We start from the raw sequence: 26,219 nt of genomic DNA on the forward strand, positions 1-26,219 counted from the left end.
GAGCACCGCGGGGTTGTTCCCCGCCCCGCGGTATTGTGGTGTTTCAGTAAAACGCGTTATGTCTGCGGCGTTTTCTCCCCCCAGCAGCAGCTGCCTGTGCGGCGGCTTCGAGGGCTTCCAGCCCGCTCTCCAGGGAACTCCGCTGATGTCTCCTTGATCCTCACTAAAGCCGCCCTTGTTCCCCGCGCCCTGGCCCCGGGGATGTCCGGGTGTTCCCTGTGCGGGACAAGGACACGGGTGGGAGCGGCCGGCACGGCCCGCACGCTGTGCCCGCTCCGGGCTGCGGGACCCGGACACGCGGAACGAGCCCGGCTGCGGGAGCCAGAGGGTGCTCGGGCCCTGAACGGCTCCCCGGGAACGGGCACGGCCCCGACCCTGCCACAGCTCCAGGACAGAGCTCTCCGCACAGGGTGGGGTTGTTGGGGTGTCTGTGCAGCGCCAGGCATTGCGCTGGATGATCCTTGTGGATCCTATCCAATTTAAGGATATTCCATGATTCATGATTTCATGATTCACTGTATCAACATAAATTTAGAGCTGATGCTTGCCCTGTCCTAATTTTTTGAGACGTTTTAGCAATGTTCAATACCGCTGTGTTAGGGATATTATACACAAACTGGTACCAAACAAGCAGAGGGGTGAAAGGGGCAAGTGGCATGTGGGGAAGAGATTAGAATGTGACAGATGCAACAGGCTCAGTGCTATGTCAGGCACCTTTATTTCCTCTGCCCTCAAAAGACTTTTTTTTTTTTTTTTGTAAAAACGGTATATTGGGACTTTTCCAAGAGGGTTTGAACCTGCTACTCACTGTGAAGAAACAACGTCATTTTTTGTGGTACTGAGAGGGCCTTTCCCCTGGGAAACAACTGGAAAGGTACCAAAGAACTGGAATTGTTAAAGATCCATAATCCAAATGTCAGGGTCATTATAAAGAATTACCATCCTGAAGATTCCCAGCTGAATTAGTCTTTAAAGCATAAATTTAGTTTTCAGCTAAGTGACACAGTAAGGATTTTAAACCCATGCAAATTAAAGGTAACCTACTAGAATATTTCCTAACTGAAATGGGGAGTGGGAAATGTGATCTCCAGCATGAAGCAGATACGTGGGAGAGGCATCTCTGCCAACACACATCCCTCAGGGGCAGCACATCTGGTCCCACAGCTCGGGCACTGTAATCAGCACCAGGGCTGGGGCTCAAATGCTAATCTAACACTTGAAACCAGTTTTCTGACCTGTTTTCCAGGACTCCAGACCCAGCTGCACAAGGCACAATTTGCTGTTGTACCTCACATAGAAAAAGCTTTAAAACTGCTAAAAATTCTTTTTAAAACAGGAGATAGAACCCACAAAGCAGCTGGATGTGTGCAGGACCTGCACAGGTGCCCAGCTCAGGACAGAACTTTCTGGTGCTGCAGTTAGGTAAATTAACTGACAAGTGCCTGCATGCCATTAGCATTTCCTTAAAATTCCTTGGCATTATTCAAAAACCCAGTTACAGCTCAACTGCTAAATCATTCATTGGCTTAAGGTCTGCCCCTGCATTTTTGTAAGGTAAAACAAAGAACTCCTCCAACAAGGAACTCAGAGGATGGTAAACAACTTTCAGTTCTGGACCCTAAAACTCAACCATAGGCTGCTGGCATTGGAGAACACCAGGATGTTTGCAAGATTTGCAAAGCTGGGAAATGTAAAACATGATGGGAAATGCAAAAGATGAGGCAGTGCAGAAACCCAGAGGATCAAGTTTAACCTCAATCCAGAAGGAGTCTGAAATCTGTCCTTAAAGCACCTCAGAGCCAGGAGCCCCTGAAGCATTCAGAGAGGCTGCAGGCACAGCAGATTTTGATGAACATTTCTGTTATCTAATAACCCAGGAGCCCAAAATCAGTCAGTTCTCAGGTGACATTTTAATAAAAGTGGAATTGTACTGTATTCCCAGAAGATTTAAGCACACATTTGTTTCTCTCATTGAACTGAGACCTGGACAGAGAGGGGTGCTGGATCCTCTGCAGTGTCTGATGCAATTCAGCTCCAGTCAGCATTTCCCTGTCTGTCCCCCAGCCTGTCCCGAGGGAATGCCTGGGATGCACATGTCCCTTCCCCACCAATGTGACTCAGGAGTGTCACCCCGACATATTCACATTGCTTTTATTTAGGTCTTCTGCCAACAGTTACAGGGTAACAGACATTTGGGACTGCAAGTCGAAGTTGCAAGCAAAAATCAGGACCAAGGCAAAAAAAAAAAAAAAATCCACAAAGGCAATTAAATCAAATCCAATATAAATACAATGTTCTGGAGCTCTTTAATCATACTGCTTTCTTTAATAAAGAGGTGGTTAGGATCTTACAGTATTTTCTTTTGGCCTAATCCAAGGATTTTGTTACTCTTCACCAGTCTTAATTCCACACATACAAAAAAAAAAATTGGTATTCAACCTTTAAAATATAAGCCATATTTTCTTAATAAAATAAGTTTTGTGCTGCTGCTTGTTTAGTAAGTACTGTACATCAAGTGTTCACGGCTATTTAACAAATGGACCATACAGAGTTCAAGCTAGAGCAAAAAAAACCCACAAGAAAAATAACAACCCAAATGGAGCATCCTGTAAACACCCTATGTACAGTCCCACACTTGCTCATAGAAAGGAGGTACGAAAGGGGCTGGAAATCAAACACAAAAGCACTGGAGTCCTGGAAATTTTCTTTCACAACTATTGAAGTGCAAATCACTCAGGCAAGATATGAATTTCACTTGTTTATTGCTCTCCTGCTGTCTGGCTTCCCTTCCTGAAACAATCACATTCTTTTATTTCACACTGATTTTCCAAGAAGAAAACCTTCCGCGAGGCAATGCTGGATGCTTTGAGACATCGTGTGCGATCCCAGAACACCCCGACTGCCCTGGAAGCTGCGGGGAGAGGGCAGAGCAGCCCTCCCACCCCGTCCTGCTCAGATATGAGCTAAGGGGAACAACAGCATTCTACAGGTAAATGAAAGCTACTCCTCTTCCCACAGAGCTGCATGCACTCGGCAACGCTTCCAGGCGCAGGTGGAGCTCGGGAAGGCAGAGCTGATCGGGATGCCCGTGTGGGGTTTGGGGCTAACTACAGATCCTGATATGTACCTGGGGTAACACCTATCCGCTACAGGCAGCAAAACGCACCTCAACATGCAGCTACTCGTTTGCATCTCAGACAAGAGAGGGGGAGAAATGCCGATGCCGGAGCGCGGAGAGGGTACGGTGCATAGTCCGGTATAGAAAACATGCGGGTCACTCCAACCTCTCTAAACTTCTTCAAAGTGGAAACAGGGTTTAAAGGGCACAGCAGCTACTGAGTTTGGCTTTTTTTGTTTATCCAAAACCATGAAAACCCAACGCAGAGGGTGAAATAAGGGCAGAACACGATCTGCAAGTCAACAGCTGAGAGTTTCAGAAGCTGTGAAGCTTTTGTGTAGTTAAAATTGCTGTTAAAAGTAGGTGCTACATCAGCAAGTCTTCATTCATAGTTTTCTATGAACAGCCACCTTACAAATGAGTGCAAATCTTAAAGGTCCATTTTACATTTCAAGTCTCAAGGTTAAAAAAAATTGTTACAGAGCAACAAGCTGTTTCTGTAAATGCCCACACTATCTCTTTTCAAATGGTTAAAAATGGCACGTGCTATGCCACAGCTACTAAAAGACATTTCAGAATTCTAGACCCAACTAAAACACTAAAATTAAAACGAGGAACCAAAATACCTTTGCCCCTCACTGCAGAGCAGCAGCCAGGCGCGTTCCGGTGTAATGCTGGTGAACAAACTGATTTGCAGAGAGAACCTTGACCTTGACCCCGATTTTATTCTTAATGAGGAGCTTTCTAACACCAGGTGAGCGGGAACAGCCCCTCTGAGATTGTTTTGCTTTCAATGAACGTAAGTCAGAGTTCGGAGGATGAGATGGAGGTGCTGATTGGTGTCACTATGCAGGCACTTGTGTAGAGGAATGTAGGCTTCTCATGTTGACACTTAGTGTTGATGTGTTCCCTACGCTCTAAAAGCCTTCCTAAGAGTTCCCTACCTACTGACCACGGATAGGTCCTGGTCTCCTCCCCGTCACCTTGAGGATATACAGCAGTGGAGGTTGACACAAGGTGCAAAGGAGGATATGAACCAAACAGTGTGGTCTTGAGGAAAACAGGACTGTGCTAAACGTAGGATCTTCACCAAACGTGACATCAGTGGGCTCAGCACTTAGTTTGCATAGCATAGTGATGTTGTCACTGTTCACAAACACGTTGCCCCAAAAGAAAACGGGAAGAGTGAATTCCCGGGGTTAGGACAGCTCAATGGGCCAACATGACCGGTGTGGTTTTCATGAAGGCAAGGCAAGTTTCAACGTCAGAAAGTACAAACCAAAGAGGTGGAGATGTGCTTCTGTCCGCGCGCGGGCCAGGGGCAGCGCTCGCGTGGGGCCCTCTGGGAAACGCGTTGGGCAGGAAAATGATACCAGAGCTCTTCCCCTCAGAACGTGGCAGGAGCGTGCGCCTCGTTTGTCTCTTGAAGGAAGCGCTGTGAACACTTTCATAGAAAAAAACCCAGATAATGTGCCCGGATGATATTGGTACTGAGCTGCCACCACGGCCCCGCCACCGTGCGTACGGTCACTGTGCAGCAAAACGGGTCTGAAAAGCAGTGACCAGGTTCCTGTGGGGAAAAAGGCTGTTTTCCTGGTACAAGCACAAATCAGGAGTTTCCCACCTGACAACAACAGGGATTTCATCATTCTAAGGAACAATCTGGTGTGCTTTCAGAATAAAAACCCTGGGCATGAGAGCAGTGATACCATGACACAAAGAGCAGCAAAACCTAGCAGCAGAGAGGGTGAGAGCCTGGAGGTGCTGGAGGTGGGGATGTGGTAGATGGGAAAGCAGCTGGCCCGGGCAGACACGTGCCAAATGCACACAGGCATGGGCACTGTGGAGCACCCAGCACTGCACAGGCTGCAGCACTCATCAAACAGAAATGTTGGAGAGCTGTGGTGTGAGTACACAGCCTCAGGAAGTATGGGGATGTAAACTCTGAGAATGTTAATGACTTGTGGATTTTGGCAACAGACTCAATATCGTATAAAAATAATGTTTAGTAAAAAAATCCCGGTGTCCATCATAAAAATTAGGGGGGGGGGGGAATAAAAGAAAGAAAAACATGGATAGCGCTTTCTGTCCTAATGGGATGGAGATGCCCCCATTTGTCAGAAACAGTTTTAAATAACAAGTAGTACATTGGAAACAAAAATGGGTCAGCAGCCATTAAACGTGTCCTGTATGAAAGTGCACATCTTTCAATGGGGTTTAACCACCGTGAGGTCGTGATCTGACACAAACTGCAACTGAGGACCATAGAAATTAACTCCTTCCGATGGAAATATGGACCACCATCAAGACAAGATTACTAGTTTCCTTACAAGATTAAAAACATTGAAATTTTGCAGCATCATAGTAAGGCACTCACCCATGGAAAAGTCTGTGACTGTTGCTTTGAGCGGCAGCAGCTGACTAGCTTGTAACACGAGGAAGACAGTTTTCAGTTCTGAGCTAAGTGCTAGGGTGCCTTACATTATCCGGGGGAATTACTTGGGGGTGGGGAACTGTTAGTGTTACAATTCTCCTATAAACTAGTTGGTTTGTTTTTGTTTTTTTTTTTTTCCCCTCAACCCATTAAAGCATCTCATAATCTAAAATATTAGTTTTATAAATCTAGTCTTCTGTTTTAAGGCTCTAAAAATCCCCTCCCCCAACCCCCACAAAAAATACCTACCAGCGCCTGGTGGGCAACGGAGGACCAAAGCCGCCAGTTCACAGTCAGGAGTCTCTAGTATTGCATCTTAAAAATGAAAACCTGCTTCCGCCTCCCGGGAGTTTTATCCCTTCCCTTGAATGCCTTCATGTGTTTGGTCAGGTCAAAATTTTGCAAAGCCAGAAAAAATTAAAAAAATAATCATCATCGTCATCAGTCTCTTCCAATCCTACAAAGGTGTTGGATCGTTCTGTCCCATGGTGCTGGTCTCCTGCCTCAAGTCGACACTGCCTGCCCTGCAGTGATTTCTCATTGGAAAAAAAAACAAGGTGTCCCAATGCTTCCTTTTTTGTATGGCTCCTACAAATCTGAAAGCTTTCTTGAGTGAGGTAACAAAAGTTAGGCTTTCAAGCAAAGTACATGGTACGTAAAGTGTCCTGATGAACCTGCACAGCCTTCGCCAAGGCCTGGGGGTCTCTGCCGTTGCTCTGTCCAGATATATGGCTGCCCTCGCCACTGAAAATCAAGGAAATCACTGCGTAATTATTTCATATTTTCCCCTCAGGAACACTGAAAAACTCCCCTGGAGATAGGGACTAGCTGAGTGCTGGCAGCACAGAAAGCCACCTCACTGCAGTGCACAGGGATGCTGTGCATGCTGGTGATCCTGCCTGTACTGCAGATTCCAGCACCTTGAGGAAGCTGGAAATGCTCAGACACCCAGGAATGCTCCCACAAGCCTGGGATGAGCTTAGGGTAGAATTTAACCCTCCTTTATCTCCGTTCCCCCTGTGCTGAGCCTTAGCAGGATGCAGCTACATGCAGATCTTCCCCTAGAAAGGCTCTGCTGCAGCACTCTCAGACACAGGCACTTTCAAACATCAAGATCCCCTTCCCATGCCTGGCTGTGCCCTCCCAGAGCCACAGCTGTGCCCCTCACCTGTCGTGCTCCTTATCCACGAGGTGGTACCGTGCCCGGAACGCCACCAGCCGGGCGTAATAGGCTGGGGCAGGGATGGAGACGGAGCGGGTGCAGCGCACGTAGGTGTGGCACAGCTGGTACGTGAGGATCTGCAGCTCGTCCGCCGTGAACCGGTTGTCATCCCACAGCACGTAGTAGTGGGACGGCCGGCTGGTGCCCTGGGAAGGAGAGGCCCGGTGTGAGAGATGCTGCTGGCACCTGGGTGCAGCTGCCTCACATCCCCATCAGCTCCTCCCTGAGCTAAATGATCTGTGAGCCAGCCTAGGCAGGAGGGATGCCTGTGCTTCCCTGCTGTGAGAACCCTACACGGCATTGAGGCAGGAAAGCCCTTAGCACCAAGGTGCAAAGCCTGGTGCCTGTTCCCTCTGTGCCACACATCCCCCAGTGCATCCCCCAGTGCATCCCCACCGACCCAGGCCAGCTCCTGCTGTCTGTGCAGGAGAGAAGCTCCCTTCTGGAAGCAGCTGCAGTTTTTCCAGTCCGGTTTCTGACTAATCTTGGCTGCCTGCAGCCAGGCAGCTGCAGAGCAGGCAGGGACGGCTGGCCTGGCTCTCCCGCCCACGGGCAGACAGCAGGTCCCTGCTGATGAGCGGGCGCCCCGGCACGCTCAGACACCAGCTGACAAGCTGCTGAATTGGCTGCTCTGATGGAGGAAAATCTCTTAGGAGAGACCCTTGGCTCCAGGAGAGAAACTGAGTACGTGCCACACAATGCAGTAACAGCACAGACCCTGCACCTGCTTGCCAAACCACCGCAGTGGCAGCTCAGATCCAACTATCCTCAAATCCTGGCTGTTGACAGGGCCAGGACAAATGCATGAGGACAATCTGCAACAGCAGCCAAAAACCCAGCAGCATCCCAAGAGCCAGTGCTGGAGCACAGTACCTGAATGCCTGCATGACTGCACAGGTAGAAGTCAAACTCAAAGGGGTGGGTGATGTTGGTATCCACTGTTGTTCCTGCTGGGATGTTCCCACTCTTTCCAATCTGCAGGGAATAGAAAGAGATCCAAGCACTGCAGAGTTTCGTTATTTCCAGTTGCCAAGAGCACTGTCTTTAACACAGCTGCCCTGTCCCAGGACCATGGTAGAGGGTGCCCATCTCCCTTTGAGATGCAGAGATGGTCTCCAAGTGCCTATTCAAAGGGGACAGAAGCAGTTCATCCTACTCTGCTCCCTGCACAAATAGGCCTGCTGGCATTTTTTGCAGGCATCAACACCAGGCATGACACAGCCAACAGCATGGGAAAGAGAGCAGCAGAGTAAGGGCTGGGCAGGGGCCCATCCTACTACAGAGATGAGGAAAATGCCAGGGATCTCTGTAGAGCATGTGCTGGAGTCTCTGCCACAAGATACTGAGGGTTTTACATCCTGATGAAAAACTGTTCTTAGTTCCCAAGATTAAATCTTCCTGCTTGTGTGGAGCAGTCTGGTTAGACTCAATCTGATCATTAAATTCAGATGAAATCTAGGAACAGTGACAGCAATCAATGTTACTACACAGCACACATGAACAAGCTGTGAGCAAGCAAGGGGTTATTTAGACTGTCACGTCAGCAACTCCAGCTATCACCAAAACAACAGATGTTTTCAAGCTGACAGAGGCTATTTCAAGAGTCACCAGGATCATCACCACCCAGTAACTCATAATAACAGCAAACAGCTGGCTGGGCTTCTAGAAGCAGATTAATCCATGTGGCTGTAGGAGTCCACTGAGCAGCACGTTTCATTCAGAACAAGCTCTCCCTGCCAGCGGTGAGATTTCCCCTCGGAAAGCCAGGGCTGGCTCTTCCATCAGACAAGGATGAATCAGCCGCCTCCAGCCCTGGCAGCCTGCAGCACTCACCCTCTCGTTCTTGTCTGCACAGAAGAGACGGGTGTGATGCCTCTTCTGGACGACGATGTAGGTGATGCCAGGCTGGTAATCCTTTTCCAGTTTGATGCAGGCGTCTCGGATTGCCAGCAGCTCATAGTGAAGGATCTGGAGAGACAAGGGCACACAGAATGAGGGGACACAGCAGCACAAGGGCACACAGAATGAGGGGACACATCAGCACCCAGCTGTCCCTGAGTACCCTAAAGAGCCTCATGGGAGCTGGTGCAGCCCCGCTGGCCAACGGGGATCTGAGGGTTTCTCACCTGTGGGAGCTGCCCCTCAGGAACACCATCGCGGTAGAAGATGATCCTGGTGGGTTTGAAGCGTGTGGATTTGTAGAACTGGATGAGGAGCTCCCTGACCATGTAGGACAAGTCCTCGATGATCTCCTGGCGAGGACGCTGCACGCGCACCGTGGCACAGTACCGGCTCGGGTGGGCGTCCATGCTGCCCACAACCTGCAGCGACAGACAGACAGACAGACAGGCCATGTCTTACACCCGGAAGGACAGAGGGGATGTGGGACATTGCCAGCTTCCACCTGCTTCCCACACAAACAAAACAGAGCACCTGAACTCACAGATCAGATGGGACAGCAAATACTGTACAGGCAATCGGTGCCCAAAAGGGACATCCCTGGTCATGGCCACATCCTGAAGTCACACTCTGCCATGCCCTTTTAAACATTTGTGGGAATTTCCAGTGAGACAACTTTGGTGGGTGCCACTGAATGCTGTGGCTGTGGGGGACTGCTGCTGCTCTGCCCTTGCTTCACTTCTCCTGCCTGGCAGTGACAGGGAGTGGGGCTGCCCCAGACAGCCACGGGCTGCCCAAGGACGTGGAAGGTCGAGTCACTGTATGGCAGCCATTGATCAGGGAGTTCCCACTGCAGGGCAGGCAGACCTCAGACACGTCAGAGCAACAGCTCAGGGGCAGCTGGGCTTGGCTGTGACACAGAGCTGGGGGCACAGTGTGAATCAAGGGCTGGCCTGTGTTGGGGAACAGACACCCAGCTGCCTCATTCCTCACACTCAGCAGTGACTGTGCAGTGTGCCCCACGTTCCCTGAGCTGAGGGGAAGCACCACAGACTCCACATCCTGAGCAGTGTGAATCTGCTGCCCCTGCCCTCCCCAACACTTTCATTTTCACTTTGCAAACAGCTCTGGGGTTGGGGCTCCCCCACTAGAACCAATATGTACAATAGAAACTGTTTCTTTAGTTTCAGCCACAGACCCACTGATATTGTCCAACCAGCAACACACCAAGGACACAGTCAAGTTACTTCAAAGGCTCTTCCCTTCTCCTCCCCTGCAGCTTCAAAAAAGCTTTCACAAAAATTAAGAAAAAAACCCCAGTGGTCCTGCACAAACCACAAAAGATATTTTCAGAGGGGAAGCTCTGCCGCCAGGAAACAGACTGTTCTGTCCCACCCACACCTACAGCAAACAGCCCAAAGCCTTTCCCAACCCCTTCTAATTAAGAAAAAAAACACTCCTCCAAAGATGCATTTGCATGCCAAGGAAAACCTGAGCTGTGAGTCCTGGAAAGTTAAGAACTTAATAGGAAAATGCTGACGTGCTTATCCTGCATGGCAACGAGCACAGGGCAGTGTCTCCCAGCCCAACACAGGGCACAAGCTGTCCCTGGCCCTGCTGGCACCAAGCAGCACTTTGCTCTATGGATGCTCATTTTTAATTTGAGAAAAAGGCAAATCCTCCTGCACAAAGGGCTCAGCAGCCCAGTCACCCCAGTTTCCTCCATGTCCCAAACCCCAGCTCTCCAGCAGGGGGAAGATCTGTGAAGGGCTGCTGGACAGGGATGCCCCAGAATGACTCTATGCAGCACCAAGCTCCTGGCACTGTCAGGGCCATGCTCGGGGCCAGCACACCACGAGCCCCATCTGCTGGCAGCTGCCAGTCTCCCTGCAGCTCCCAGAAACTCCTCGGAGCTTCCCTGCACAGAGAGGCAGGAAGGGATTGGGAGGAAACTTCCCAGGACTCGGATAAAATCACCAGACTACAGGCCCACCCTGAGAAGTGTCATCATAGGAACAGCAGTAACACATGGACACGTGAATCCCATTCCAGGTCCTGCATCCTGCAGGTTTTTGGACACCAAGCTGTGAACTTACAGCTGTTATGGAGGGTTTCTTCCCATCTCCTGCTGGCGGGTGAGTGACATCAGCTCCGAGGAAGATCACTGGCTGCTGAAAGACGGCAGAGCTGGTGGGATAGGAGAGAAAACAAGTAGTGAGTTTTTGGGGCCATCTCTGGGTACAACCCAATGGAGATAAGCAGATGATATCAAGGGTATCTCGTGACCTCCAACTCTGGCCTGGACACATCAACACCTCATTATCAACAAGGTGAAACAAGTTACAAAATTTCTAAGAGCTGCTTTATGAAGGTCCCCTCTTCACCATGTAAACCAGGCAGGCAGCACCATGAGGGACCTGGGGTACCATCCCAAAACTATGAGAGGCAGTGGCCATACGAACCGCTGGTGAGGCACGAGGATGTTGTTGATCCCGCCAAGCTTGACGTTGATCTTGAGGCAGAGGTTGGAAAGGGTCTGTGGGGAGGTTTTCACCACATTCTTGACCTGGACGCACTGTGTGGCCATTCCCAGGAGAGTGTCCCCAACACGCTTCACTTCGGCTGTGGGCAGAGGAAGCAGGTGAGCACAAAGCAATTAATCAGCCCCGCACCACTTCCAGCAGCACCCTTGGGAATGGGCAGACAGCCCTGCAGGAGCCAGCCCTGCTGAGCCAGCCCAAAGCCTTTCTCTGTGTGCCAGCCCCACACGTACCATACACAGGTGTCTTCCCTGGCAGGATGACAATGATGAGCTGCAGCCCTGAATAGGTGTTCTTGAGGTGTCGGAACATGGGCTCCACGCTGTCTGCACCCTGGGCGTACTTGCAGAAGCAGGGCTGGCCCTGGATGGGCATCCCGGCGTCCTTGGAGATCTTGCGCAGCTGGTCTGTGAAGTTCCTGTGTTGGGAGGGGAAGCTGTGAGCCCTGAGCTCTCCTGCACATCAGCTGTGCCACTGAGCCCCACAGCTGAGTGCTGCAGCACAGCACAGAGACAGGGACACCAGCTCTATGTATCCAGCACATGCATGGCACAGGAAACACAAGATCAGCACCATATCCCCTTCCAGTGCCCTCTTAGCCATGTACTGACTCTTCCTAATGCAATGGAGCTGAGCCCTTCTCCCTGAGGAAGCAGGAGCAGCAGGGAACAAACCTGCTGCCTGCAACAGCTGGTTTCCAGGTGACTGCAAAGCTGATACCAGCCTGCACTTACCACAACTCAGCCACACTCTGGATTTCTGGAATGCCAAGGATTTGATGCCGTGAGAGCCAGAGGGAACTCAGAGCTCACAGCTCTGCTGCAAAGGGATCATGGGATGAGTTGCTCCCACCTGCACCCAGGTACTGCAGACTTGGACACTCTGAGCTCTTCCAAACCCCAAACACTGACCATGCCAAACATACAGAGTGCTCACCTCGATGCATCCACTCTCAGTCAGGAGAAACCTAAGGCCTCAGAAGAATCCAAAAACAAAGTGACCATTTCCCTAAATGAAATAAACTGTTCCTGCTCTGTGTCACTTTGCTAGAGAAACATATTCTCTAAACCACCGAAGCTTTTCAGAAAGCCCAAAATTTCTCTGTAATAACCCATGGGAAGTCAGGATGCTTCCTACATTAATTACATAATTTCAGATTATTGGGAAAACTTTTAATCCTCAGAACCCCTTCTCTCTGCAGAGATTCAGACTAAAAGAGTTCAATACAGCTTTAAAGCTGGCAGTTTCATCTCCCAATACTGCAGCTGCCTGATGCAAAGAGTAGATTGAGGAGAGGCTCACTGACAGCTCACAGGTACTCACTCCAACCTGGCAGCTTTGTGATGGCTTTGGGACCATCTGCAGCTAGGACAAACAGGCTCTCTGAATAAAGCAAAAGCAACAGGAACTGGCCACACCACATCAGACTGGTACCACAAGCACTGGAGATGCCAGATCCCCAGTCCCCAGCTGTGAGCAGCAGTGTGGCTCTGCAGCCACGGCCCCTCTGGCTTGCCCCTCCCACATGGGCTGCCCCTTTCCTTACTTCAGCACCTCCTCTCGACACTGCTTCTGCGGGGCAAAGCAGGCAATGGCCCAGACTTTGATCTCAATGCCGTTGTAGAACTGCTTCCCTCGCATGTCCCACACGCCCTGGTTGGGAGTTGCAATGGCCCGGTTCTGCAAGGCAAACAGAGGGTCAGAGCACAGCCACAGCCTGCCTGGCCCCTCAGCCCCAGAGCCCTGCATGGCCTGGGGCTGTGCTCCCTGTCCCAGTGCTGGAGCTGGAGCTGACTCCCTGCCAATGGGCACAGCCTCAGCTCCTCAGCAGTGAGAGAAAGTTCACCCGAGCTGCCCTATGCTGAGCACCCCTCTCCTCTTCATCTCATCACCAATGACTCTTGGCTACAACTTTCAGAACCAGTTATATTGCAAAAAACTCAAAGCCAAGGCACTTTGATAAAACATTCCAGCTCAGAAGCAGTGTTTCCAGGTGTGGACAGCATCTCCCTGCACAGTGCAGCCCAGCCCAGGCAGCCCCACTTACCCGGCCTCCATACTGTAGGATGGGAGCTGGCAGGACCCGCCCTGTCACCTCTGTCATATCATCCTTCACCTTGATCCCAAACTCCTGAATGTATGGATCCAGGTTGTAGCTGGCATTCTTCATCTGCAGAGGGAAGGAAGGGCCATGGGAGGGAGTAGGACCAACTGCTGCATCCCAGGCAGCTGCAGCTGGCCAGGAAACATGGACACCTGAACCATGTTCTCCACAGAGCTGTGGGTGGAGCTCCTCTGACAGGGGAGGCCTTGCAGATCAAAACTGAGGCCCAAATCCTCTCCTGCAAACTAACCCATGGAGACCTGATTTTGAAACACACTAACCAATACAACTAACAGCACAGCCTGCTTCTGAGATTTAAGACTTCAACAGGATGGTTCAGACTGGCAAGAAACTTATCAAGAGCCCCGGAAGGAATACCAAATGTCCCTGGCTTCAAAAGCCCAGATGTACGTGTTTGGGGAACAACAGCCCTGTTAACCAGGGGCCAGGCACAGAGTTCCTGTAGTGCAGCCCCACCACACACAGCCCCATGCACACCACAGCCAGGGATCTGTCTTTAATCTGTTTCCCATTTTTAGTTCCAGCTCCCTTTGGATCAGGCTCCATCAGTGCAAGGGCCTGAATGTGCTGCAGGTGCATTTGTGAGGTCTCTCCGAGCCAGGCTCACCTGTGCCACTGTCCATTACATACACACAGGCACCACTGCACAGGGATTCAGTGGGAAAAGGGGGATAAAACCCCACCATTAACCTCACCAACACCTTCTCAGCAGGTCACACCTCTCCACCACAGAGCAGCTGAGGAGCAGGACCATGGCAAAGTCCACCAGGGACACGATGCCATAACCTGCCATTGGTGCCAAGCCCCAACCCTGCCTCCCCAGGACTAGTGTCACATACCAGTCTGCTGATCTCCTCCTGCCTGTCTGGGGCAGACCTGGCTGTTGCTTTTATCATGGTTGAGGTTTGATTGTCCGTGAGCTTCTTGATGCATCGCTGGCCTGCCACGATGTTACACACCTGCACGGGGAGGGGACAGACAGCAGCCATGTGTTATGGACAGGTAAGACACGAGGGGACCACAGCTGAGCACAGCTCCAAACCACAGGTGCCAACACTCACCTCCAAGGGAAGGTACGTGTGTTTCTGTTCCTGGCCAACCTGGAGACAGGGCAGGTGAGGGTATTTCAGCTGCAGGTTGTATTTCTGCTTGAAGTACTGAGCCACTGTGCACTCCACTGTCTGACCACTCTCCAGCTGCAGGGGGAACCTGGCAGAGGCAGGACACAAGGGATGCACCTACTCAGAACAGACACTTCAGACCTCAGGCACTATGTACTGTGGCTGGGAAAAGGGAGCTGCCAGGCTCCCACCCTGAGCTGCCACACAACAAAATAAAGCATCAGGGCAGATGTTTATTGCAGGACCTGCCACACATGCCATGGTTGGGCACAAAAGTACAACACTGGCACTCGGAAGGGCCTCTGTGCCTGGTGTCCTCTGGGAGATGAACTGAACTCCAGGGAAAGGCTAACTGGTATCTCCAGGTACGGGACAGCACTTGCAGGGTGGGCAGATGGAGGTAGAAGGGGAAAATTTCCCTTCAGAAACAGGGGAAAAAATCAAACTTCCTGGCTGCAGGGCTGAGAGGTGCCATGACACAGCTGGAGAGCAATACCCATCCTCAGCCAGCAAGAGCGACTCCCAGCCCCATAAAGAGCTCCATGAAAATGCAGAATTGACTTGCTATTTTTTAGAGAAACAAAATTACAGGAGAGTCAGGCTGACTACATCAGTGAGGTGCCACATTCCTCCTGCACTTGCCAAGCCCCAAGGCTGTGACCCATGGATGCTGGTGCACAGGAGACACTGAGGGGTGCCCAGGCCCAGCCTGCTCCCAGGCACACACAAAAAATTCCAAGGCAGACACTCATGTTAGCCCCTGAAAAGTCTCTGCTTTGGCAGTGAGTATTTTAAGAATGAAGAAAACCAAACCCGGAGGTAAAAAGTAGGACAATTCCTGGCATGTCAGCTCCCGCCCGCCGCCACGCTCTGCCTGCCAGACACAGCATCCTCTGAGCTCCCATCTCCCTGCATCCCACTCCACACATGGCACAGGGCTGCAGAGCCCCACACACGTCTCCTTTTGCCATCAAAGACTGGAGCTTCCTGTTCAGCTCTCCCTAACGACACCAGCAGCTGTTAGCAAGGAGAGCAGCGAGGATTTTTCCAAGGGCATCTGCCCACCCGCCTTACGTCTGGTGGCTGGCTGGCCGTCGGGTAACGTTACACACGCGGTATTTCCTCTTCATCTGCCCACAGTGGGTCACCTCCACCTTCAGACCTGATGTGAGACAGGGAGACAGCACAGTCATGGTGAAGATGGGAGCAACTTCCCTTTGTCCCTTCTCCAGGACACTGCCAACAGCTTCCTTAACTAATTTTCTGCTTGCAGATACCCCAAGAATAGTATGAGGGAGGCAGTGGTGCCCCAGAAGACATTTAAAATGTAGCCCCACCTCACTGCAGGGGCTGGGTGGGACACAAGCCACAGCCAGTGTCAGGGGACAGGTTCCAGAGCTCTCTGGGGGCTCTACCTTTGATCTCCTTGGTGAAACGCACTCTCTGTGAGTCCGTCAGGGGCTTGGGCTGCTCGTCGATGTTCCGGATGTCCAGCACCTCACACATGAACTCGATCACAGGCTGGGCTTTGTAGAAGGCAGTGGCTGACACTGTGGGACAGACATCACAATGTCTCAGCTCCCAACCAGCCTTCCCAAATACACCCAGCCCTCCCACTGCAGCCCCCCAGCATGAGAAATAACGTCACCATCGATGTTGAGCATCATCTTCCACATGGCAGGCCGCACTGACTGGTGGAAGCCGAACCAGACCTCCCTGCCCCCTCCCAGGGGGTGGTAGTAGCCTTCAGGGGGGGAGAAGAAGGAGCGGCCGACGGGAGTGTACCTGTGAACCAGGGAACCTGTGAGCACCTGTGAACCTGTGAACATGTCAATGGCACACACTGGGCCCACAGCAGCACCCCCAGACCCCCGAGCTGGCACTCACCCTGCCAGCTGCATCACTCCCTCTATTTGTTTTACAGGAGCACCCAAGGACACGGCTGGCACAGCTGCCTCCTCCAATGACTGTCAAGGCCAATCTCAGCCACAGCAGCCTGCCAAGGGCAGCAGTCCCCTCCCCTCCCTGGCACAGCCCCACTGTCCCTCAGTGCAGGTACCTCATGGAAGCCAGGTGCCTCATGGCAACATCCAGAGCCTGGACAGACTCCAGTGGGACGGGGATCTGCCCGCTGACCAGGGCCTCGTGCAGCATGCGCCAGCTCACGATGGCCATCCATTTGATAGAGACTTTAAATATCCTGTCCTTGCCTTCCCCCGGGATCGTCACCTCAAAGTCAACCTGGGTGCAGGAGGGAAGGGACAGTGACCATGGCATCCCTGCAGGATGAGGTGGGGTTGTTTTCTGCTGGTCTTTCCCAGGCAGGAGGGAGGTCACAGTGCCCACGTGGGGTTTGCTGCCCCTCTTACCCGCTCGTTGCCAATGGGTAAGGCTGTGACAGTGTAGATGTTCTTCTTCCCATCATAGACTGGTTTTCGGTCACCAAAGATCTGTGGTTTGAAGTGCTGCACCATGTACTCCACGACTTCCCTACACAGGCAAGATAGAGGAGCAGGAGGAGAGAAGGGAGAGGTTTATTTTGTCACTTTCTTTACAGCCTGATACCTTCTGCAATCTGTCCAGTCCACCCCAGCCTCTCTCCCTAGGCCAGCTGAGACCTGTGGGGCAGGAAAGCCCCTGGACAAGCAGCCACATGCCTTGTCCCACAGCTCTGCCATTGGCTTTGGCAGAAGGAGTGTACATGGCACAGGGGAACACACCGTGGCTGGAGCTGCCTCAGTGTGACTCGCTGCTGAAAGTACATGCAGCATCTGCTCGCTGGCCTTTGGGGCACAGAGCTCCCCAGGCTGCAAGGGCAGGAGGGGACAGGCAGGGAAGAGCACATCAAAAAGAAAAACAAAGAAAAGTACATGATGGCCCGAGGTCTGGGCTTGCTATTTTTAAATCAGGGATTGTTGCCAAAATAGCACAGCTGCTTTGGAGCAGCAGGTACTGTGCTGAGGCTCCAGACCCCTGATGCTCCCAGGCCAGGAAGCAGCACTGGCTGCACAAACATGGCTGGGGGGTCCAGCCACCTGTGGGCATCATGCAGTGCCATGACCCCTGCCACTGCTGTGACCCCTGCCATAATGGTCACCCTAATGGCTTCTACTGCAAAGACAGAGACAGGCACTTACAGAGTCTCCACTAGGAAACCAGAAGCAGGGAACAAGTGCCAAACCTCCAATACTTGCCTTACCTGTTGACTCTGCGTGGACATTTATCGGGTTTGATGTCCACTTCATAATGATACACATCGATCTTGGGAATGTCCACTTCAAAGTAGTTGGCCAGGAGCTTGATGGGCTTGCCAACAGTTCCTATCCCAGGCCGACGTGGTGCTTGGAACACCTGCTGCAAGGGGGGCAGGTATGCGCCTGCAGCTGTGGGAGGGAGCACAGGTCAGCAGGGCCACCAGGGACCCCGTACTCGGACAGACAGACAGACAGACAGACAGATCTCAGAGTCACAGCGCTCTCCATCACCACATCCTGAACTGGCAGGAGGTGGCAGTGGCAGAATTCAGAGCAGCACACCAGGAAGCAGCTTCCCTGGGCACCATCTGGGGAGCACTGGTGCCAGCCAAGCTGCTGAAGGGCAGTGCCAGGCACAGGGGCCCCACCAACTCCCTTGGCACAGGCTCCAACACTGCCACCTGCTATGGGAGAGCAGCACCAGCTCCATCACCACGGTGCCCTTTCCAAGGGGATGCAATTCCCTGGATACTCTGTCAGCAGGGACATACAGACACATGCATTTCCCCTCCATTCCCCAGCAAATTCCAACTCACGAGAAACAGGAAATGCATTATTCCATCTGCACTACACAACTGTTGAACTGCTGGGTTTAACACAAAAAAAACCCAAAACAAATCCAAACCAATCCCAAATCCCCACTTGAAGCAGTGTGGGGACCTATAAAGAGGGAAATACCAGTTTTTCCACAATTCCCATTACACAGACTCACTTATCAAGTTTGGGAGATGCAGGATGGCACCAGCACATGGTTACATGACTGAGCTGCATTTGTAAATCAACAGCACCCTTGGACTCAAATGTATTTGAAAATATTGCCAAGGAATTATTCCACCCTGCTGCTCCCTGAGGTGAGCTCTGCCCTTCCTGCCCCATTCCCACTTTGCCCATCTCCACCCCTCCCAGTCTGCACCTTCTATTTGTTCCTCAAACCCCGTGATGTCCGAGCCAGCTGGGCTGGTGTGGGGATCAGTGTGGGGTATTGGGAGAGCTCCATCTGCACAGCCAACTGTCCACACCGGCCCACAGACAGCACCCAGCTCCAATTCCAGCTCCTGAACACATGGTGCTTTTAGCACCCCTTTCTCCCATCCACTTTCTTTTTAAATCCAAATTTTCATTCCAGGCTAAAAATACCAGAAGCAGAAAAACAGCAGAGCAGCAAACTAAGCTTCAAATTGGCCTTTTACTTTTGCACTCAAACTTTGCAAGACTTTTCCTGCCCATGGAAGGCCACCTGTGCTGCAGGACACTGAGGGGATGGGAAAACTCTTGTGAGCATCCATGGGCTGAACTGCTGGATTCAGAAGTTAATTCTCCAAAGCCAACCTCTGCTCCTGCTTCTGTGCTGCAACAGGAGCTCAAGACCCAAAATCTGCTGGGAGCCCCAAGTCAGGGCTCACCTGGGCCCAGCACCTCCTCAGACAAGGCAGCACAGGACTTGGAGCAAGGTGGGGATCCCTGAGCTCACCATGCCAGCCGCCCCCAGAAAACATCTGCGCTGCACATCGGAAGAAGCTCCTCTGAAGGAACTGATTTTCAGATGAGCTGCTCCCGGTATAAGTCATGTCTCCACATGATTAACATTTCTTGGCAGTGGCCACCTCCCTGGCTGCGAGCTGATGCATTTTTATATCATGGCTCACAAGCAAAGAGGTATTTGCCAGTGCTGCTGGAGCCTCCTAGTCCCTGAGTTTGAGTGAGGAACCAGACCGCCCACCTGCAAGATCTGTCAGGGGACAGCAGCTCTCCACTGCCTTTCCTGCAGCCACATCAAGGCCAGAACCCACAGCTCCTCCTCCTGATCATCTCACCCCTCACACAATCCTGGCAGCCATGTGTGAGCAGGACCACACGCAATTCCCTGTGCCCATGGTGACCCCACAGATGCACTGGCACAGGGCAGTGGCCACAGTTTGACAGCAGCTTGGTGGCACTTGGGTGCCCAAGAAGAGCTGAAGCCAGTTTGGGGCGGGCAGGAGTTGCAGAGGTGTGACCAATTCACCCCACAGCAATCCCACACTTGGCACTGCCTCGGTCACTCCCAGACTAAGGCTTATCCATGCAAACCCTTTTGCCAGAGCATCCCCAGATGCCTCATGAGCACAACACCCCACAATTAGGCTCATGAATCATAGCTGAAGGAAGGAGCCAGCCTCCAGCAATACAAAAGTTGGCTCAGAATTTTGATTGGACAGAGAAGATAAAGCAAACACAGGGTAAGATAAACGGGCAGAGTGGCCAGAGGGAGCAGCACCTGATGGTACAGGAGATGCTCTGCAAAGACCAGGGCAGGACCATGACCAGCATCGAGGATGGGCAAGTTCAACCCTGGGCTGACTCACAGAGTTTAATTTTGGTGACCACAACACCCAGTCCCTGAATGTTGACAAGCCAAAGCAGCTGCCCAGGCAGCACCTCCAGCATGTGAGGCAGGCTCTCACCCAGCCTCAGCTGCTTCAGCCCAGGTGGGAGAGACCCCCAAAACCTTTTGCTGAACATGCAGGCTTGGCTCATCCTTTCACATGCTACATTCCTGCCCTGGAGCACTCAGGGTCCCTCCATGATCTGCCTCAGTGAAAACCACCCTTCTCCTGGCTCGGAGGATGCTGCCAGGGAATCCCGGATGGACATCTCGGACAGACATCTCGGACAGACATCTCAACTGTCATCCCCAGGCACCTCATGCCTGAAGCCGGCTCAGGCAGCAGCAAAGGAGCCAGCAAGAAGAAGCCTCGTTAAAAAGCTACCCAAAGTGCATGGAAACAGGGGGGCTGCAGCACATAGTGGGGCTCCTGCATGGGAGGGCTGGCTCCTGCATACCTCGACTCTCCATGGCGAAGCCGCACAGGCTCCCACTTTGTCATGTAAATGCAGGCGCCGGGGCCGGGGGCTGCAGGGCGAGTGTTGTTCCTGCAGCACAATGCGGCCAGTGAGCGGGATGAAATCCGCTGCCATTAGAAATTCCGCGGCCCGGGAGGAATCACAGACTTTCGCACACAAAGCCGTGCCCTGGGGACGCGCCGGCGGCGGAGCATCGACGCCCTTGCACCGGGTACCGCGGGCAGAGACGGCGGCGAGGGCAGAGCCGCCGAAGTGAGAGCAACTTTGAGGTAATTAGCGCTGGAATACGCTTTGTTTCTGTTATTTATTGTAACAGCTGGGGAACACGACCCGCGGCCCAACAGCTGCCTGCGCCGGGCGAAGCCGCCGGTGGGACGGCATGAAATTACCATGTCATTGAAATCCTCTCCAGCGCCGCATTCAGCCGAGGGGCCGCGGGAACGGGGCCCAGACAAAAGCGAGTTTTATTGCGGCGGCGGCGGCGGGTCCGTGCCGGCCCCTGTCCGCACACCCACCCGCCAAAATACAGCCGGGAATCACGGAGGTGCAGACACAACAAATGCCACCGGACACGCAGCGTGGTGCATCCTCACCCTGACACATCTCCATCCTAAACCACCCCAGAATCCCCCCGGGAAATGAAATCCCTGTCGGGGAGCAAAGCAAGGAGCTGCACCAGTGGGAAAGGCAGCTGCTGGGGAGGATGAGCAATTGGCATTCCCGATCTCCAGGCTCGACAGCTTCAAAACCACTGGCTCTAAGCAGCGACCAACACCATTCCACGCAGCCCAGACTTCAAAAAGGCCCATCTCAGCTCTGCCAAGCCAAACATCGCCGCCTGTTCCTCCCGAGTGACCTCAGCACTGCCAGGGTCACGCAGCTGTGAGTGCTCTTTGGTTTGACACCAAACTGAGTTTCAGCAGGTGATGCACACACAGGACAGAGGCACCATCTGCAGCCATCGGAGCCCAGCATTAAACCTGTCTGTGCACCAGAGCCTGGCTGCTGAGGGCACAGCTGAGCTGCCCAAGCTCTGGTTCAGCCCTGCTCTGGGATGGCTTCATGCAAAAAATGAGCCAAAACGTGCTCTAAACGCTTTTACTATAGGACTGACATCTGAAAGCTGCTGAGCTCTTCATATCCTCACACTAAACACTGCAAAGGACACTGCTGTGCTTCCCACCTGGAAATCACAGGTGACACCCTAAAGTGCAAGCTATAAACCTGCCTGGCCGAATGGGTGTCCCTGCACTCTGGGACGTGCAGTCCCACAGCTGAGCTGAGCAAGAGGGTGAAGCTGTAGGGGCTGCAACGGAGCCCAAGGAACAGCAGCAAGAAGGGTGCCAACCCCATTACACCCACACACAGGGGCTGTACTCCAGCTGCTCTGGCTCTGGAGAGCAGTGTGGCGATGCCAACGGTGTGGAGATGCCAGCGGTGTGGTGATACTGGCAGTGTGGACACAGCTCAATCATGAGCTGACCCGTGAGGGCTCTGCCAAGCTGGCCTCAGCTGTCCAGCAGCTCTTTTCCATCCCTCTCACGGGTTTGAGAAACACTGGCACAGCAAGTGCCAGCACCCCTGCTGAGCACACCGGGTGACTCTGCTCAGTGACCCTGGGGTCCCCGCTAATGGTGCCTGGGCCGGGCGGAGGCTGAGATGCCCTGCCCAGCCCTGCGGGGTCTCCCGCTGCTCCTGCACTGCCCAGGCAGCAGCCAGGGACGCGCAGAGCCGAGAGCCGCAGACAAAGGCGGCCCCCAGTGCCGGAGGGACAGGACAAAAGCGACGCCGGCTCCTCTCCGTGTCCCATCACAGCCCTGCAGTGCCACCGGCTCCCGGAGCGGAGGCTGAACCCGCCCGTGGCTCTGCACACATCACCCTGCCCCAGAAGCAGCTTCTCTGCCTGATTTGGCTTCCTCCTCGCGTCTGCCATCTTAATAACTTGTCTGTGTTTTGTTCTTCCCAGGGTTTAGGGAGAGGCTGCAAAGAGTGTTTAGAGATAAACCATCCGTGCTGTGTCTCCAGGCAAGGTGCTTCTCCTGGCTTTGTTTCTCGGCCTAATCCCGTCCCAGAACCAGGCAAACGCAATTTCATGTTTCCTGAAGATAAAGAGCCCCAACAGACGAAGCAGCTTTGGGGTTTTTGCAAGGTTCAGCACAGGAAGACAACGGTTGAGATTAACAGCCTTTAGGAAGTTCGCAAGGGATAAACTAAAAGTTGTGGGAAAAAATAAGTTTAGTTTTTAAAACCACTGCTTGTGTGTGCTTCCCCGAGTGCTGTCCTGGGTTTTCCCACTGCCTTTCCAAGCATCTCCCTGTTGGGCACATCCAGGCACACGCCAGTTTCTGCTTTATTGCCCTGATAAGCCACAGCATCATCAGAGCTCGCATGCAAGGCTCAGCCCATACTCGGGGTCTGGCACAAGCAAAGGGGTTCCACAGCAGGGCAGGATTCTCAGCAGCTCTGACAACATGGGGTTCATGAGTCCCCTCCCAAGGGGTGGGTGCAGATATCCCCCAGTCAGACAGAAGGAGAAACTCCCAAAGGTGCAACAGCAGAGCCCTGCTCCCAGTCCAGCCCTCACAACCCAAACCTGTCCACCAAGTGCATCCCCATCACAACACAAGAGATTATTTTAAAGCACCTTAAGAGCATAATTTCAGGCTAGAGTAGGAGGGTGCCTGGCAGCGTTATCTGCGTGACCCTGAGGCAGCAGTGCTGCTATCGCCCCAAGGCGCTGGCAAAGCCTGTGGTGCCGCCAAATCACGGCTTCCAGAGGCCATAAATCAGCCCAAACACAAAGCACCCAGCAGCCAGAAGCTAAGGCAGACAGAGGGAGATTTCTGTGTCACACTTTAAGTAAACATTGTAAAAAAGGTCTGAAGTTTACAAACACTCAGCAGATTTATGTCATAATCTCACCAGGCTGATGGGTTATGGAGGGTGGCAAATGCACCAGCACAAGAGAGAGGTGGTAGGGCAGTGACTGCTGATCCCTGTGCCTTGCCCCTTGGAAGGGCAGCAGCTCCCCATCCCCATTGCCCCGTGCCTCAGCAGGGCAATGACCTGCGTCTCCATCACCCCATCCTTCCCTCTGCCTTATTTCAGACACCAAAATCCTTCTGCAACTCAGCAGCACAAGTTGTCGATGCTCAGGCCAGGCACAGGAGCGATCGGCAGCTGATGCTACGGCCTGGGGAACAGCTCCCCAAACCCCCAGAGCTGCCGGGCACCAAGGGCACTGCCAGCTGCTCCCGTGCCCAGCCGGGGGGCGGAGGTTGGGGCAGGGGACACGGGGGTTCAGGGTGGCTCTGGAGCTCGGCCCCCGGGGCCAGGCTCAGCCCCGGCTCCGCGCATGCCCTGGCACGGGCAGGGGAGACGCTTCGTGCTGTCACGGCACACGGCGTCGCCGGCCTCCCGCCAGCTGCAGCCGGCGCCCCGCTCCCTGAGCTCGGGAACGGGGAGCTGGGGCATGAAATGGGAGCTGGGGAGGGGGGGAATGGCAGCCGGGGGGATGGATGGGGGTGGGAGATAGGGGGAATGGAATGGGAGCTGGGGGAAAGGTTGGAAAGCTGGGGGGATGCTGCTGCTGCTTTGTGCAGAACAGGCCCCTTGAGCAGGGCTCGCTCCGCGCTCTGGGGACCTGCGGCTGGACGTGACCCCGGCCCTGTGCCCCCTCCTGCGAGGATTCCGCGGGTCCCTCCATCGCCCCTTGCCCAGCGCCCACAGCGCTGCTGCTCTCGGGGCACCCGGGGGACGCGCCGGCCCCGCAGCCCCCCCGCAGCCCCGCTGCTCAGAGCCGCGCGCTCCGACACCCGCCGATCCCCGGCATCGCCCCCGCACATCCCGCGCCGCCGCCACATCCATCGCCGCCCGCCGCGGTCCTCTCCGCACACTCCTCCACCGCGCTCCCCGCCCCGGTCTCCACCCGGTACAGGCCCCCTGGCCCCCGCCGCACACCCGCCCCCCGTTCCACCGGCCTCATCCCTTTCGCCCCCCGCCGCCCTCCGGGCGCTCCCCGGCGCGCAGCGCTCCGACCTCCCCATCCCCGCCGGCGGTACCTGCTCCCGAGGGTCCCGCTTCCATCCCATCCACGCGGGCGCCGCTCCGAGCCGGGGGCCGGGGCAGGGCCGTGCCGGGGGCCGGGGCCGGGCAGGGCCGGGGCCGGTGCCGCAGCCGCCTCACGCCCCTCACGCCGCGCGCACGCGCCGCCGCCGCCCGGCCCCGCGCGCAACAAAGGCGGCGCCCGCCGGCCCCGCCGCCATCTTGGGGCCCGCGGGGACCGGGGGGACCCGGGGGGGACCGGGGGGCTCCGCTGGGGACAGCGGGGGATGCCCAGCCGCGGCCTCGCTGCAGCCGGGGAGCGGCGGAGCGCTGTCCGCCCGCCGGCGCTCGGGCACCCTGCTGCGCCGTTGCCACAAATATTTATTTCGTGGGTTTATTTCGTGGTTTTCTTTTTTTTTTTTTTTTTTTTTTTTTTACGTTTTTTGTTTGGCCGGGCCGAGGAGGAAGGGCCAGTTCTTGTATTGACCGCTGTACGGTCATTCCTGAAGTGCCCTGAGTGTCGCCTGGCAGGAATTCCCCGTGGCCCTGCTCCATCTAAATAAACAGAACCCGGCAGAGCATCCCTTTTCCATCCTGTTTCCCACCACGTCCCAGACCTGGCCTTCCCAGGAAGCGCAAATCCCGACCCTGTGCCTTGACTTTGTCAATAACATCATAAACCCCAGGAGCATCATTCCCACAACGAGCCCAGGTGTGTGTTCCTGGCTGGGCCATCCCAGGAATTGAGGCTGTCAAAGCATTCCCATCTCCTGCTGTTCTCCCAAAGCATGAGCAGCTCCTGGTTTCCCGAGGGAGTGGCTGGAGCAGGACCCAGCTGGGATTTTGGAATTGGAGCCACACAAACAGCAAGGCTGTGGCACAGAATCACACGCATCACTCAGCCCTGGGCTCCTGAGGTTTGGTCTTTGCATCGTGTTTGGAAGACACCAGGATGAGCAAACCTTGGGGCTTGAGCTCCTCAGGTTTCCCTGAGCTGAGCAGCCTCAGGATCTGCCCTGCAAACGGAACTGACACCTAACGTGGGGCTGAAGAAGGTGCCGGGCATTTCAGACAATCCTGTCCCGCTTTCAGTCACAGCTCCCACGCTCTGGCCTCCTCCAAAAGCTTTTCCTGTCCTTCCTGCAGTATTTATAGTGCAGTGCAGCTGGCTGAGGACACAAACCCTCACCTCATAGAGAGAAGATGAAGCAGCCAACAGCTCTTGTATTTATTCACTGCATTTCTCTGATATAGAATCCCCTCCAGTCCATGAACACCAAATTTCCTCTGTAATTTCCCAAACATTATAAAAACAGGCCCAAACTCAACCCTGCCCCTGAGGTTTGCAATTTCAGCTTCCTTTAGGATCCTAGGAGATGTCACCCATACGTATTTCTTAAACTTGCTAATCTTAGTGCATCAGATATAGATGTATTGTGGTAATGAGCTCCACAGGTGACACGTTGTGTACAAGTTTTAATTAAAAGTTAAATAGTTTAAGACATTTGTTTACAGGCAACAGTATTGGTTGCTCACTCTGTACATTGCATTTATTGGACAGCAATAAGGAAAAACAGAACATTTGGCACGAGAATGCCAATTTTTTTTTTATTATTAT

The 26,219-nt window shown here is 53.6% G+C and overlaps 1 protein-coding gene across 4 annotated transcripts; it reads right to left on the reverse strand.

Annotated features, from left to right (window-relative positions):
* Positions 1-2,305: 2,305 nt before the first annotated feature.
* On the reverse strand, positions 2,306-24,778 carry LOC102061461 (protein argonaute-1). Of its 4 annotated transcripts, none has more exons than XR_012583366.1 (20): positions 24,619-24,778; positions 17,659-17,842; positions 16,829-16,949; positions 16,515-16,700; positions 16,108-16,240; positions 15,875-16,009; positions 15,534-15,621; positions 14,400-14,547; positions 14,178-14,297; positions 13,261-13,383; positions 12,760-12,893; positions 11,447-11,631; positions 11,136-11,295; positions 10,770-10,860; positions 8,901-9,095; positions 8,608-8,742; positions 7,648-7,749; positions 6,721-6,920; positions 5,802-6,296; positions 2,306-4,562 (listed from the first exon to the last, which is right to left on the reverse strand). XR_012583366.1 is itself a non-coding variant. In XM_074555864.1 (19 exons), the coding sequence occupies exons 1-19, from the start codon at positions 24,641-24,643 to the stop codon at positions 6,188-6,190; spliced, it is 2,574 nt and encodes an 857-aa protein (XP_074411965.1). In that variant the 5' UTR covers positions 24,644-24,778; the 3' UTR covers positions 5,633-6,187. The 4 variants fall into 4 exon arrangements, 2 of the variants coding, with proteins under 2 accessions (XP_074411965.1, XP_074411964.1); XR_012583365.1 differs by having other exon boundaries at positions 2,306-4,688; XM_074555864.1 differs by lacking the exon at positions 2,306-4,562 and having other exon boundaries at positions 5,633-6,296; positions 16,108-16,244; positions 16,519-16,700.
* Between the last annotated feature and the right edge of the window lie 1,441 nt (positions 24,779-26,219).

This window comes from Zonotrichia albicollis, chromosome 20 (assembly GCF_047830755.1).
Source record: "Zonotrichia albicollis isolate bZonAlb1 chromosome 20, bZonAlb1.hap1, whole genome shotgun sequence".
Lineage (NCBI taxonomy): Eukaryota > Metazoa > Chordata > Aves > Passeriformes > Passerellidae > Zonotrichia > Zonotrichia albicollis.

What these genes read in the sequence shown, in the direction of transcription:
- LOC102061461 (XM_074555864.1), bottom strand. Translation starts at nt 24,643, where the DNA reads ATGGAAGCGGGACCCTCGGGAGCAG. An exon ending in AGGGAAGACACCTGTGTATG is followed by an intron (nt 11,296 to 11,446) that starts GTACGTGTGGGG and finishes CTCTGCCCACAG; the next exon opens with CCGAAGTGAAGCGTGTTGGG. An exon ending in GTGCAGACAAGAACGAGAGG is followed by an intron (nt 7,750 to 8,607) that starts GTGAGTGCTGCA and finishes TATTCCCTGCAG; the next exon opens with ATTGGAAAGAGTGGGAACAT.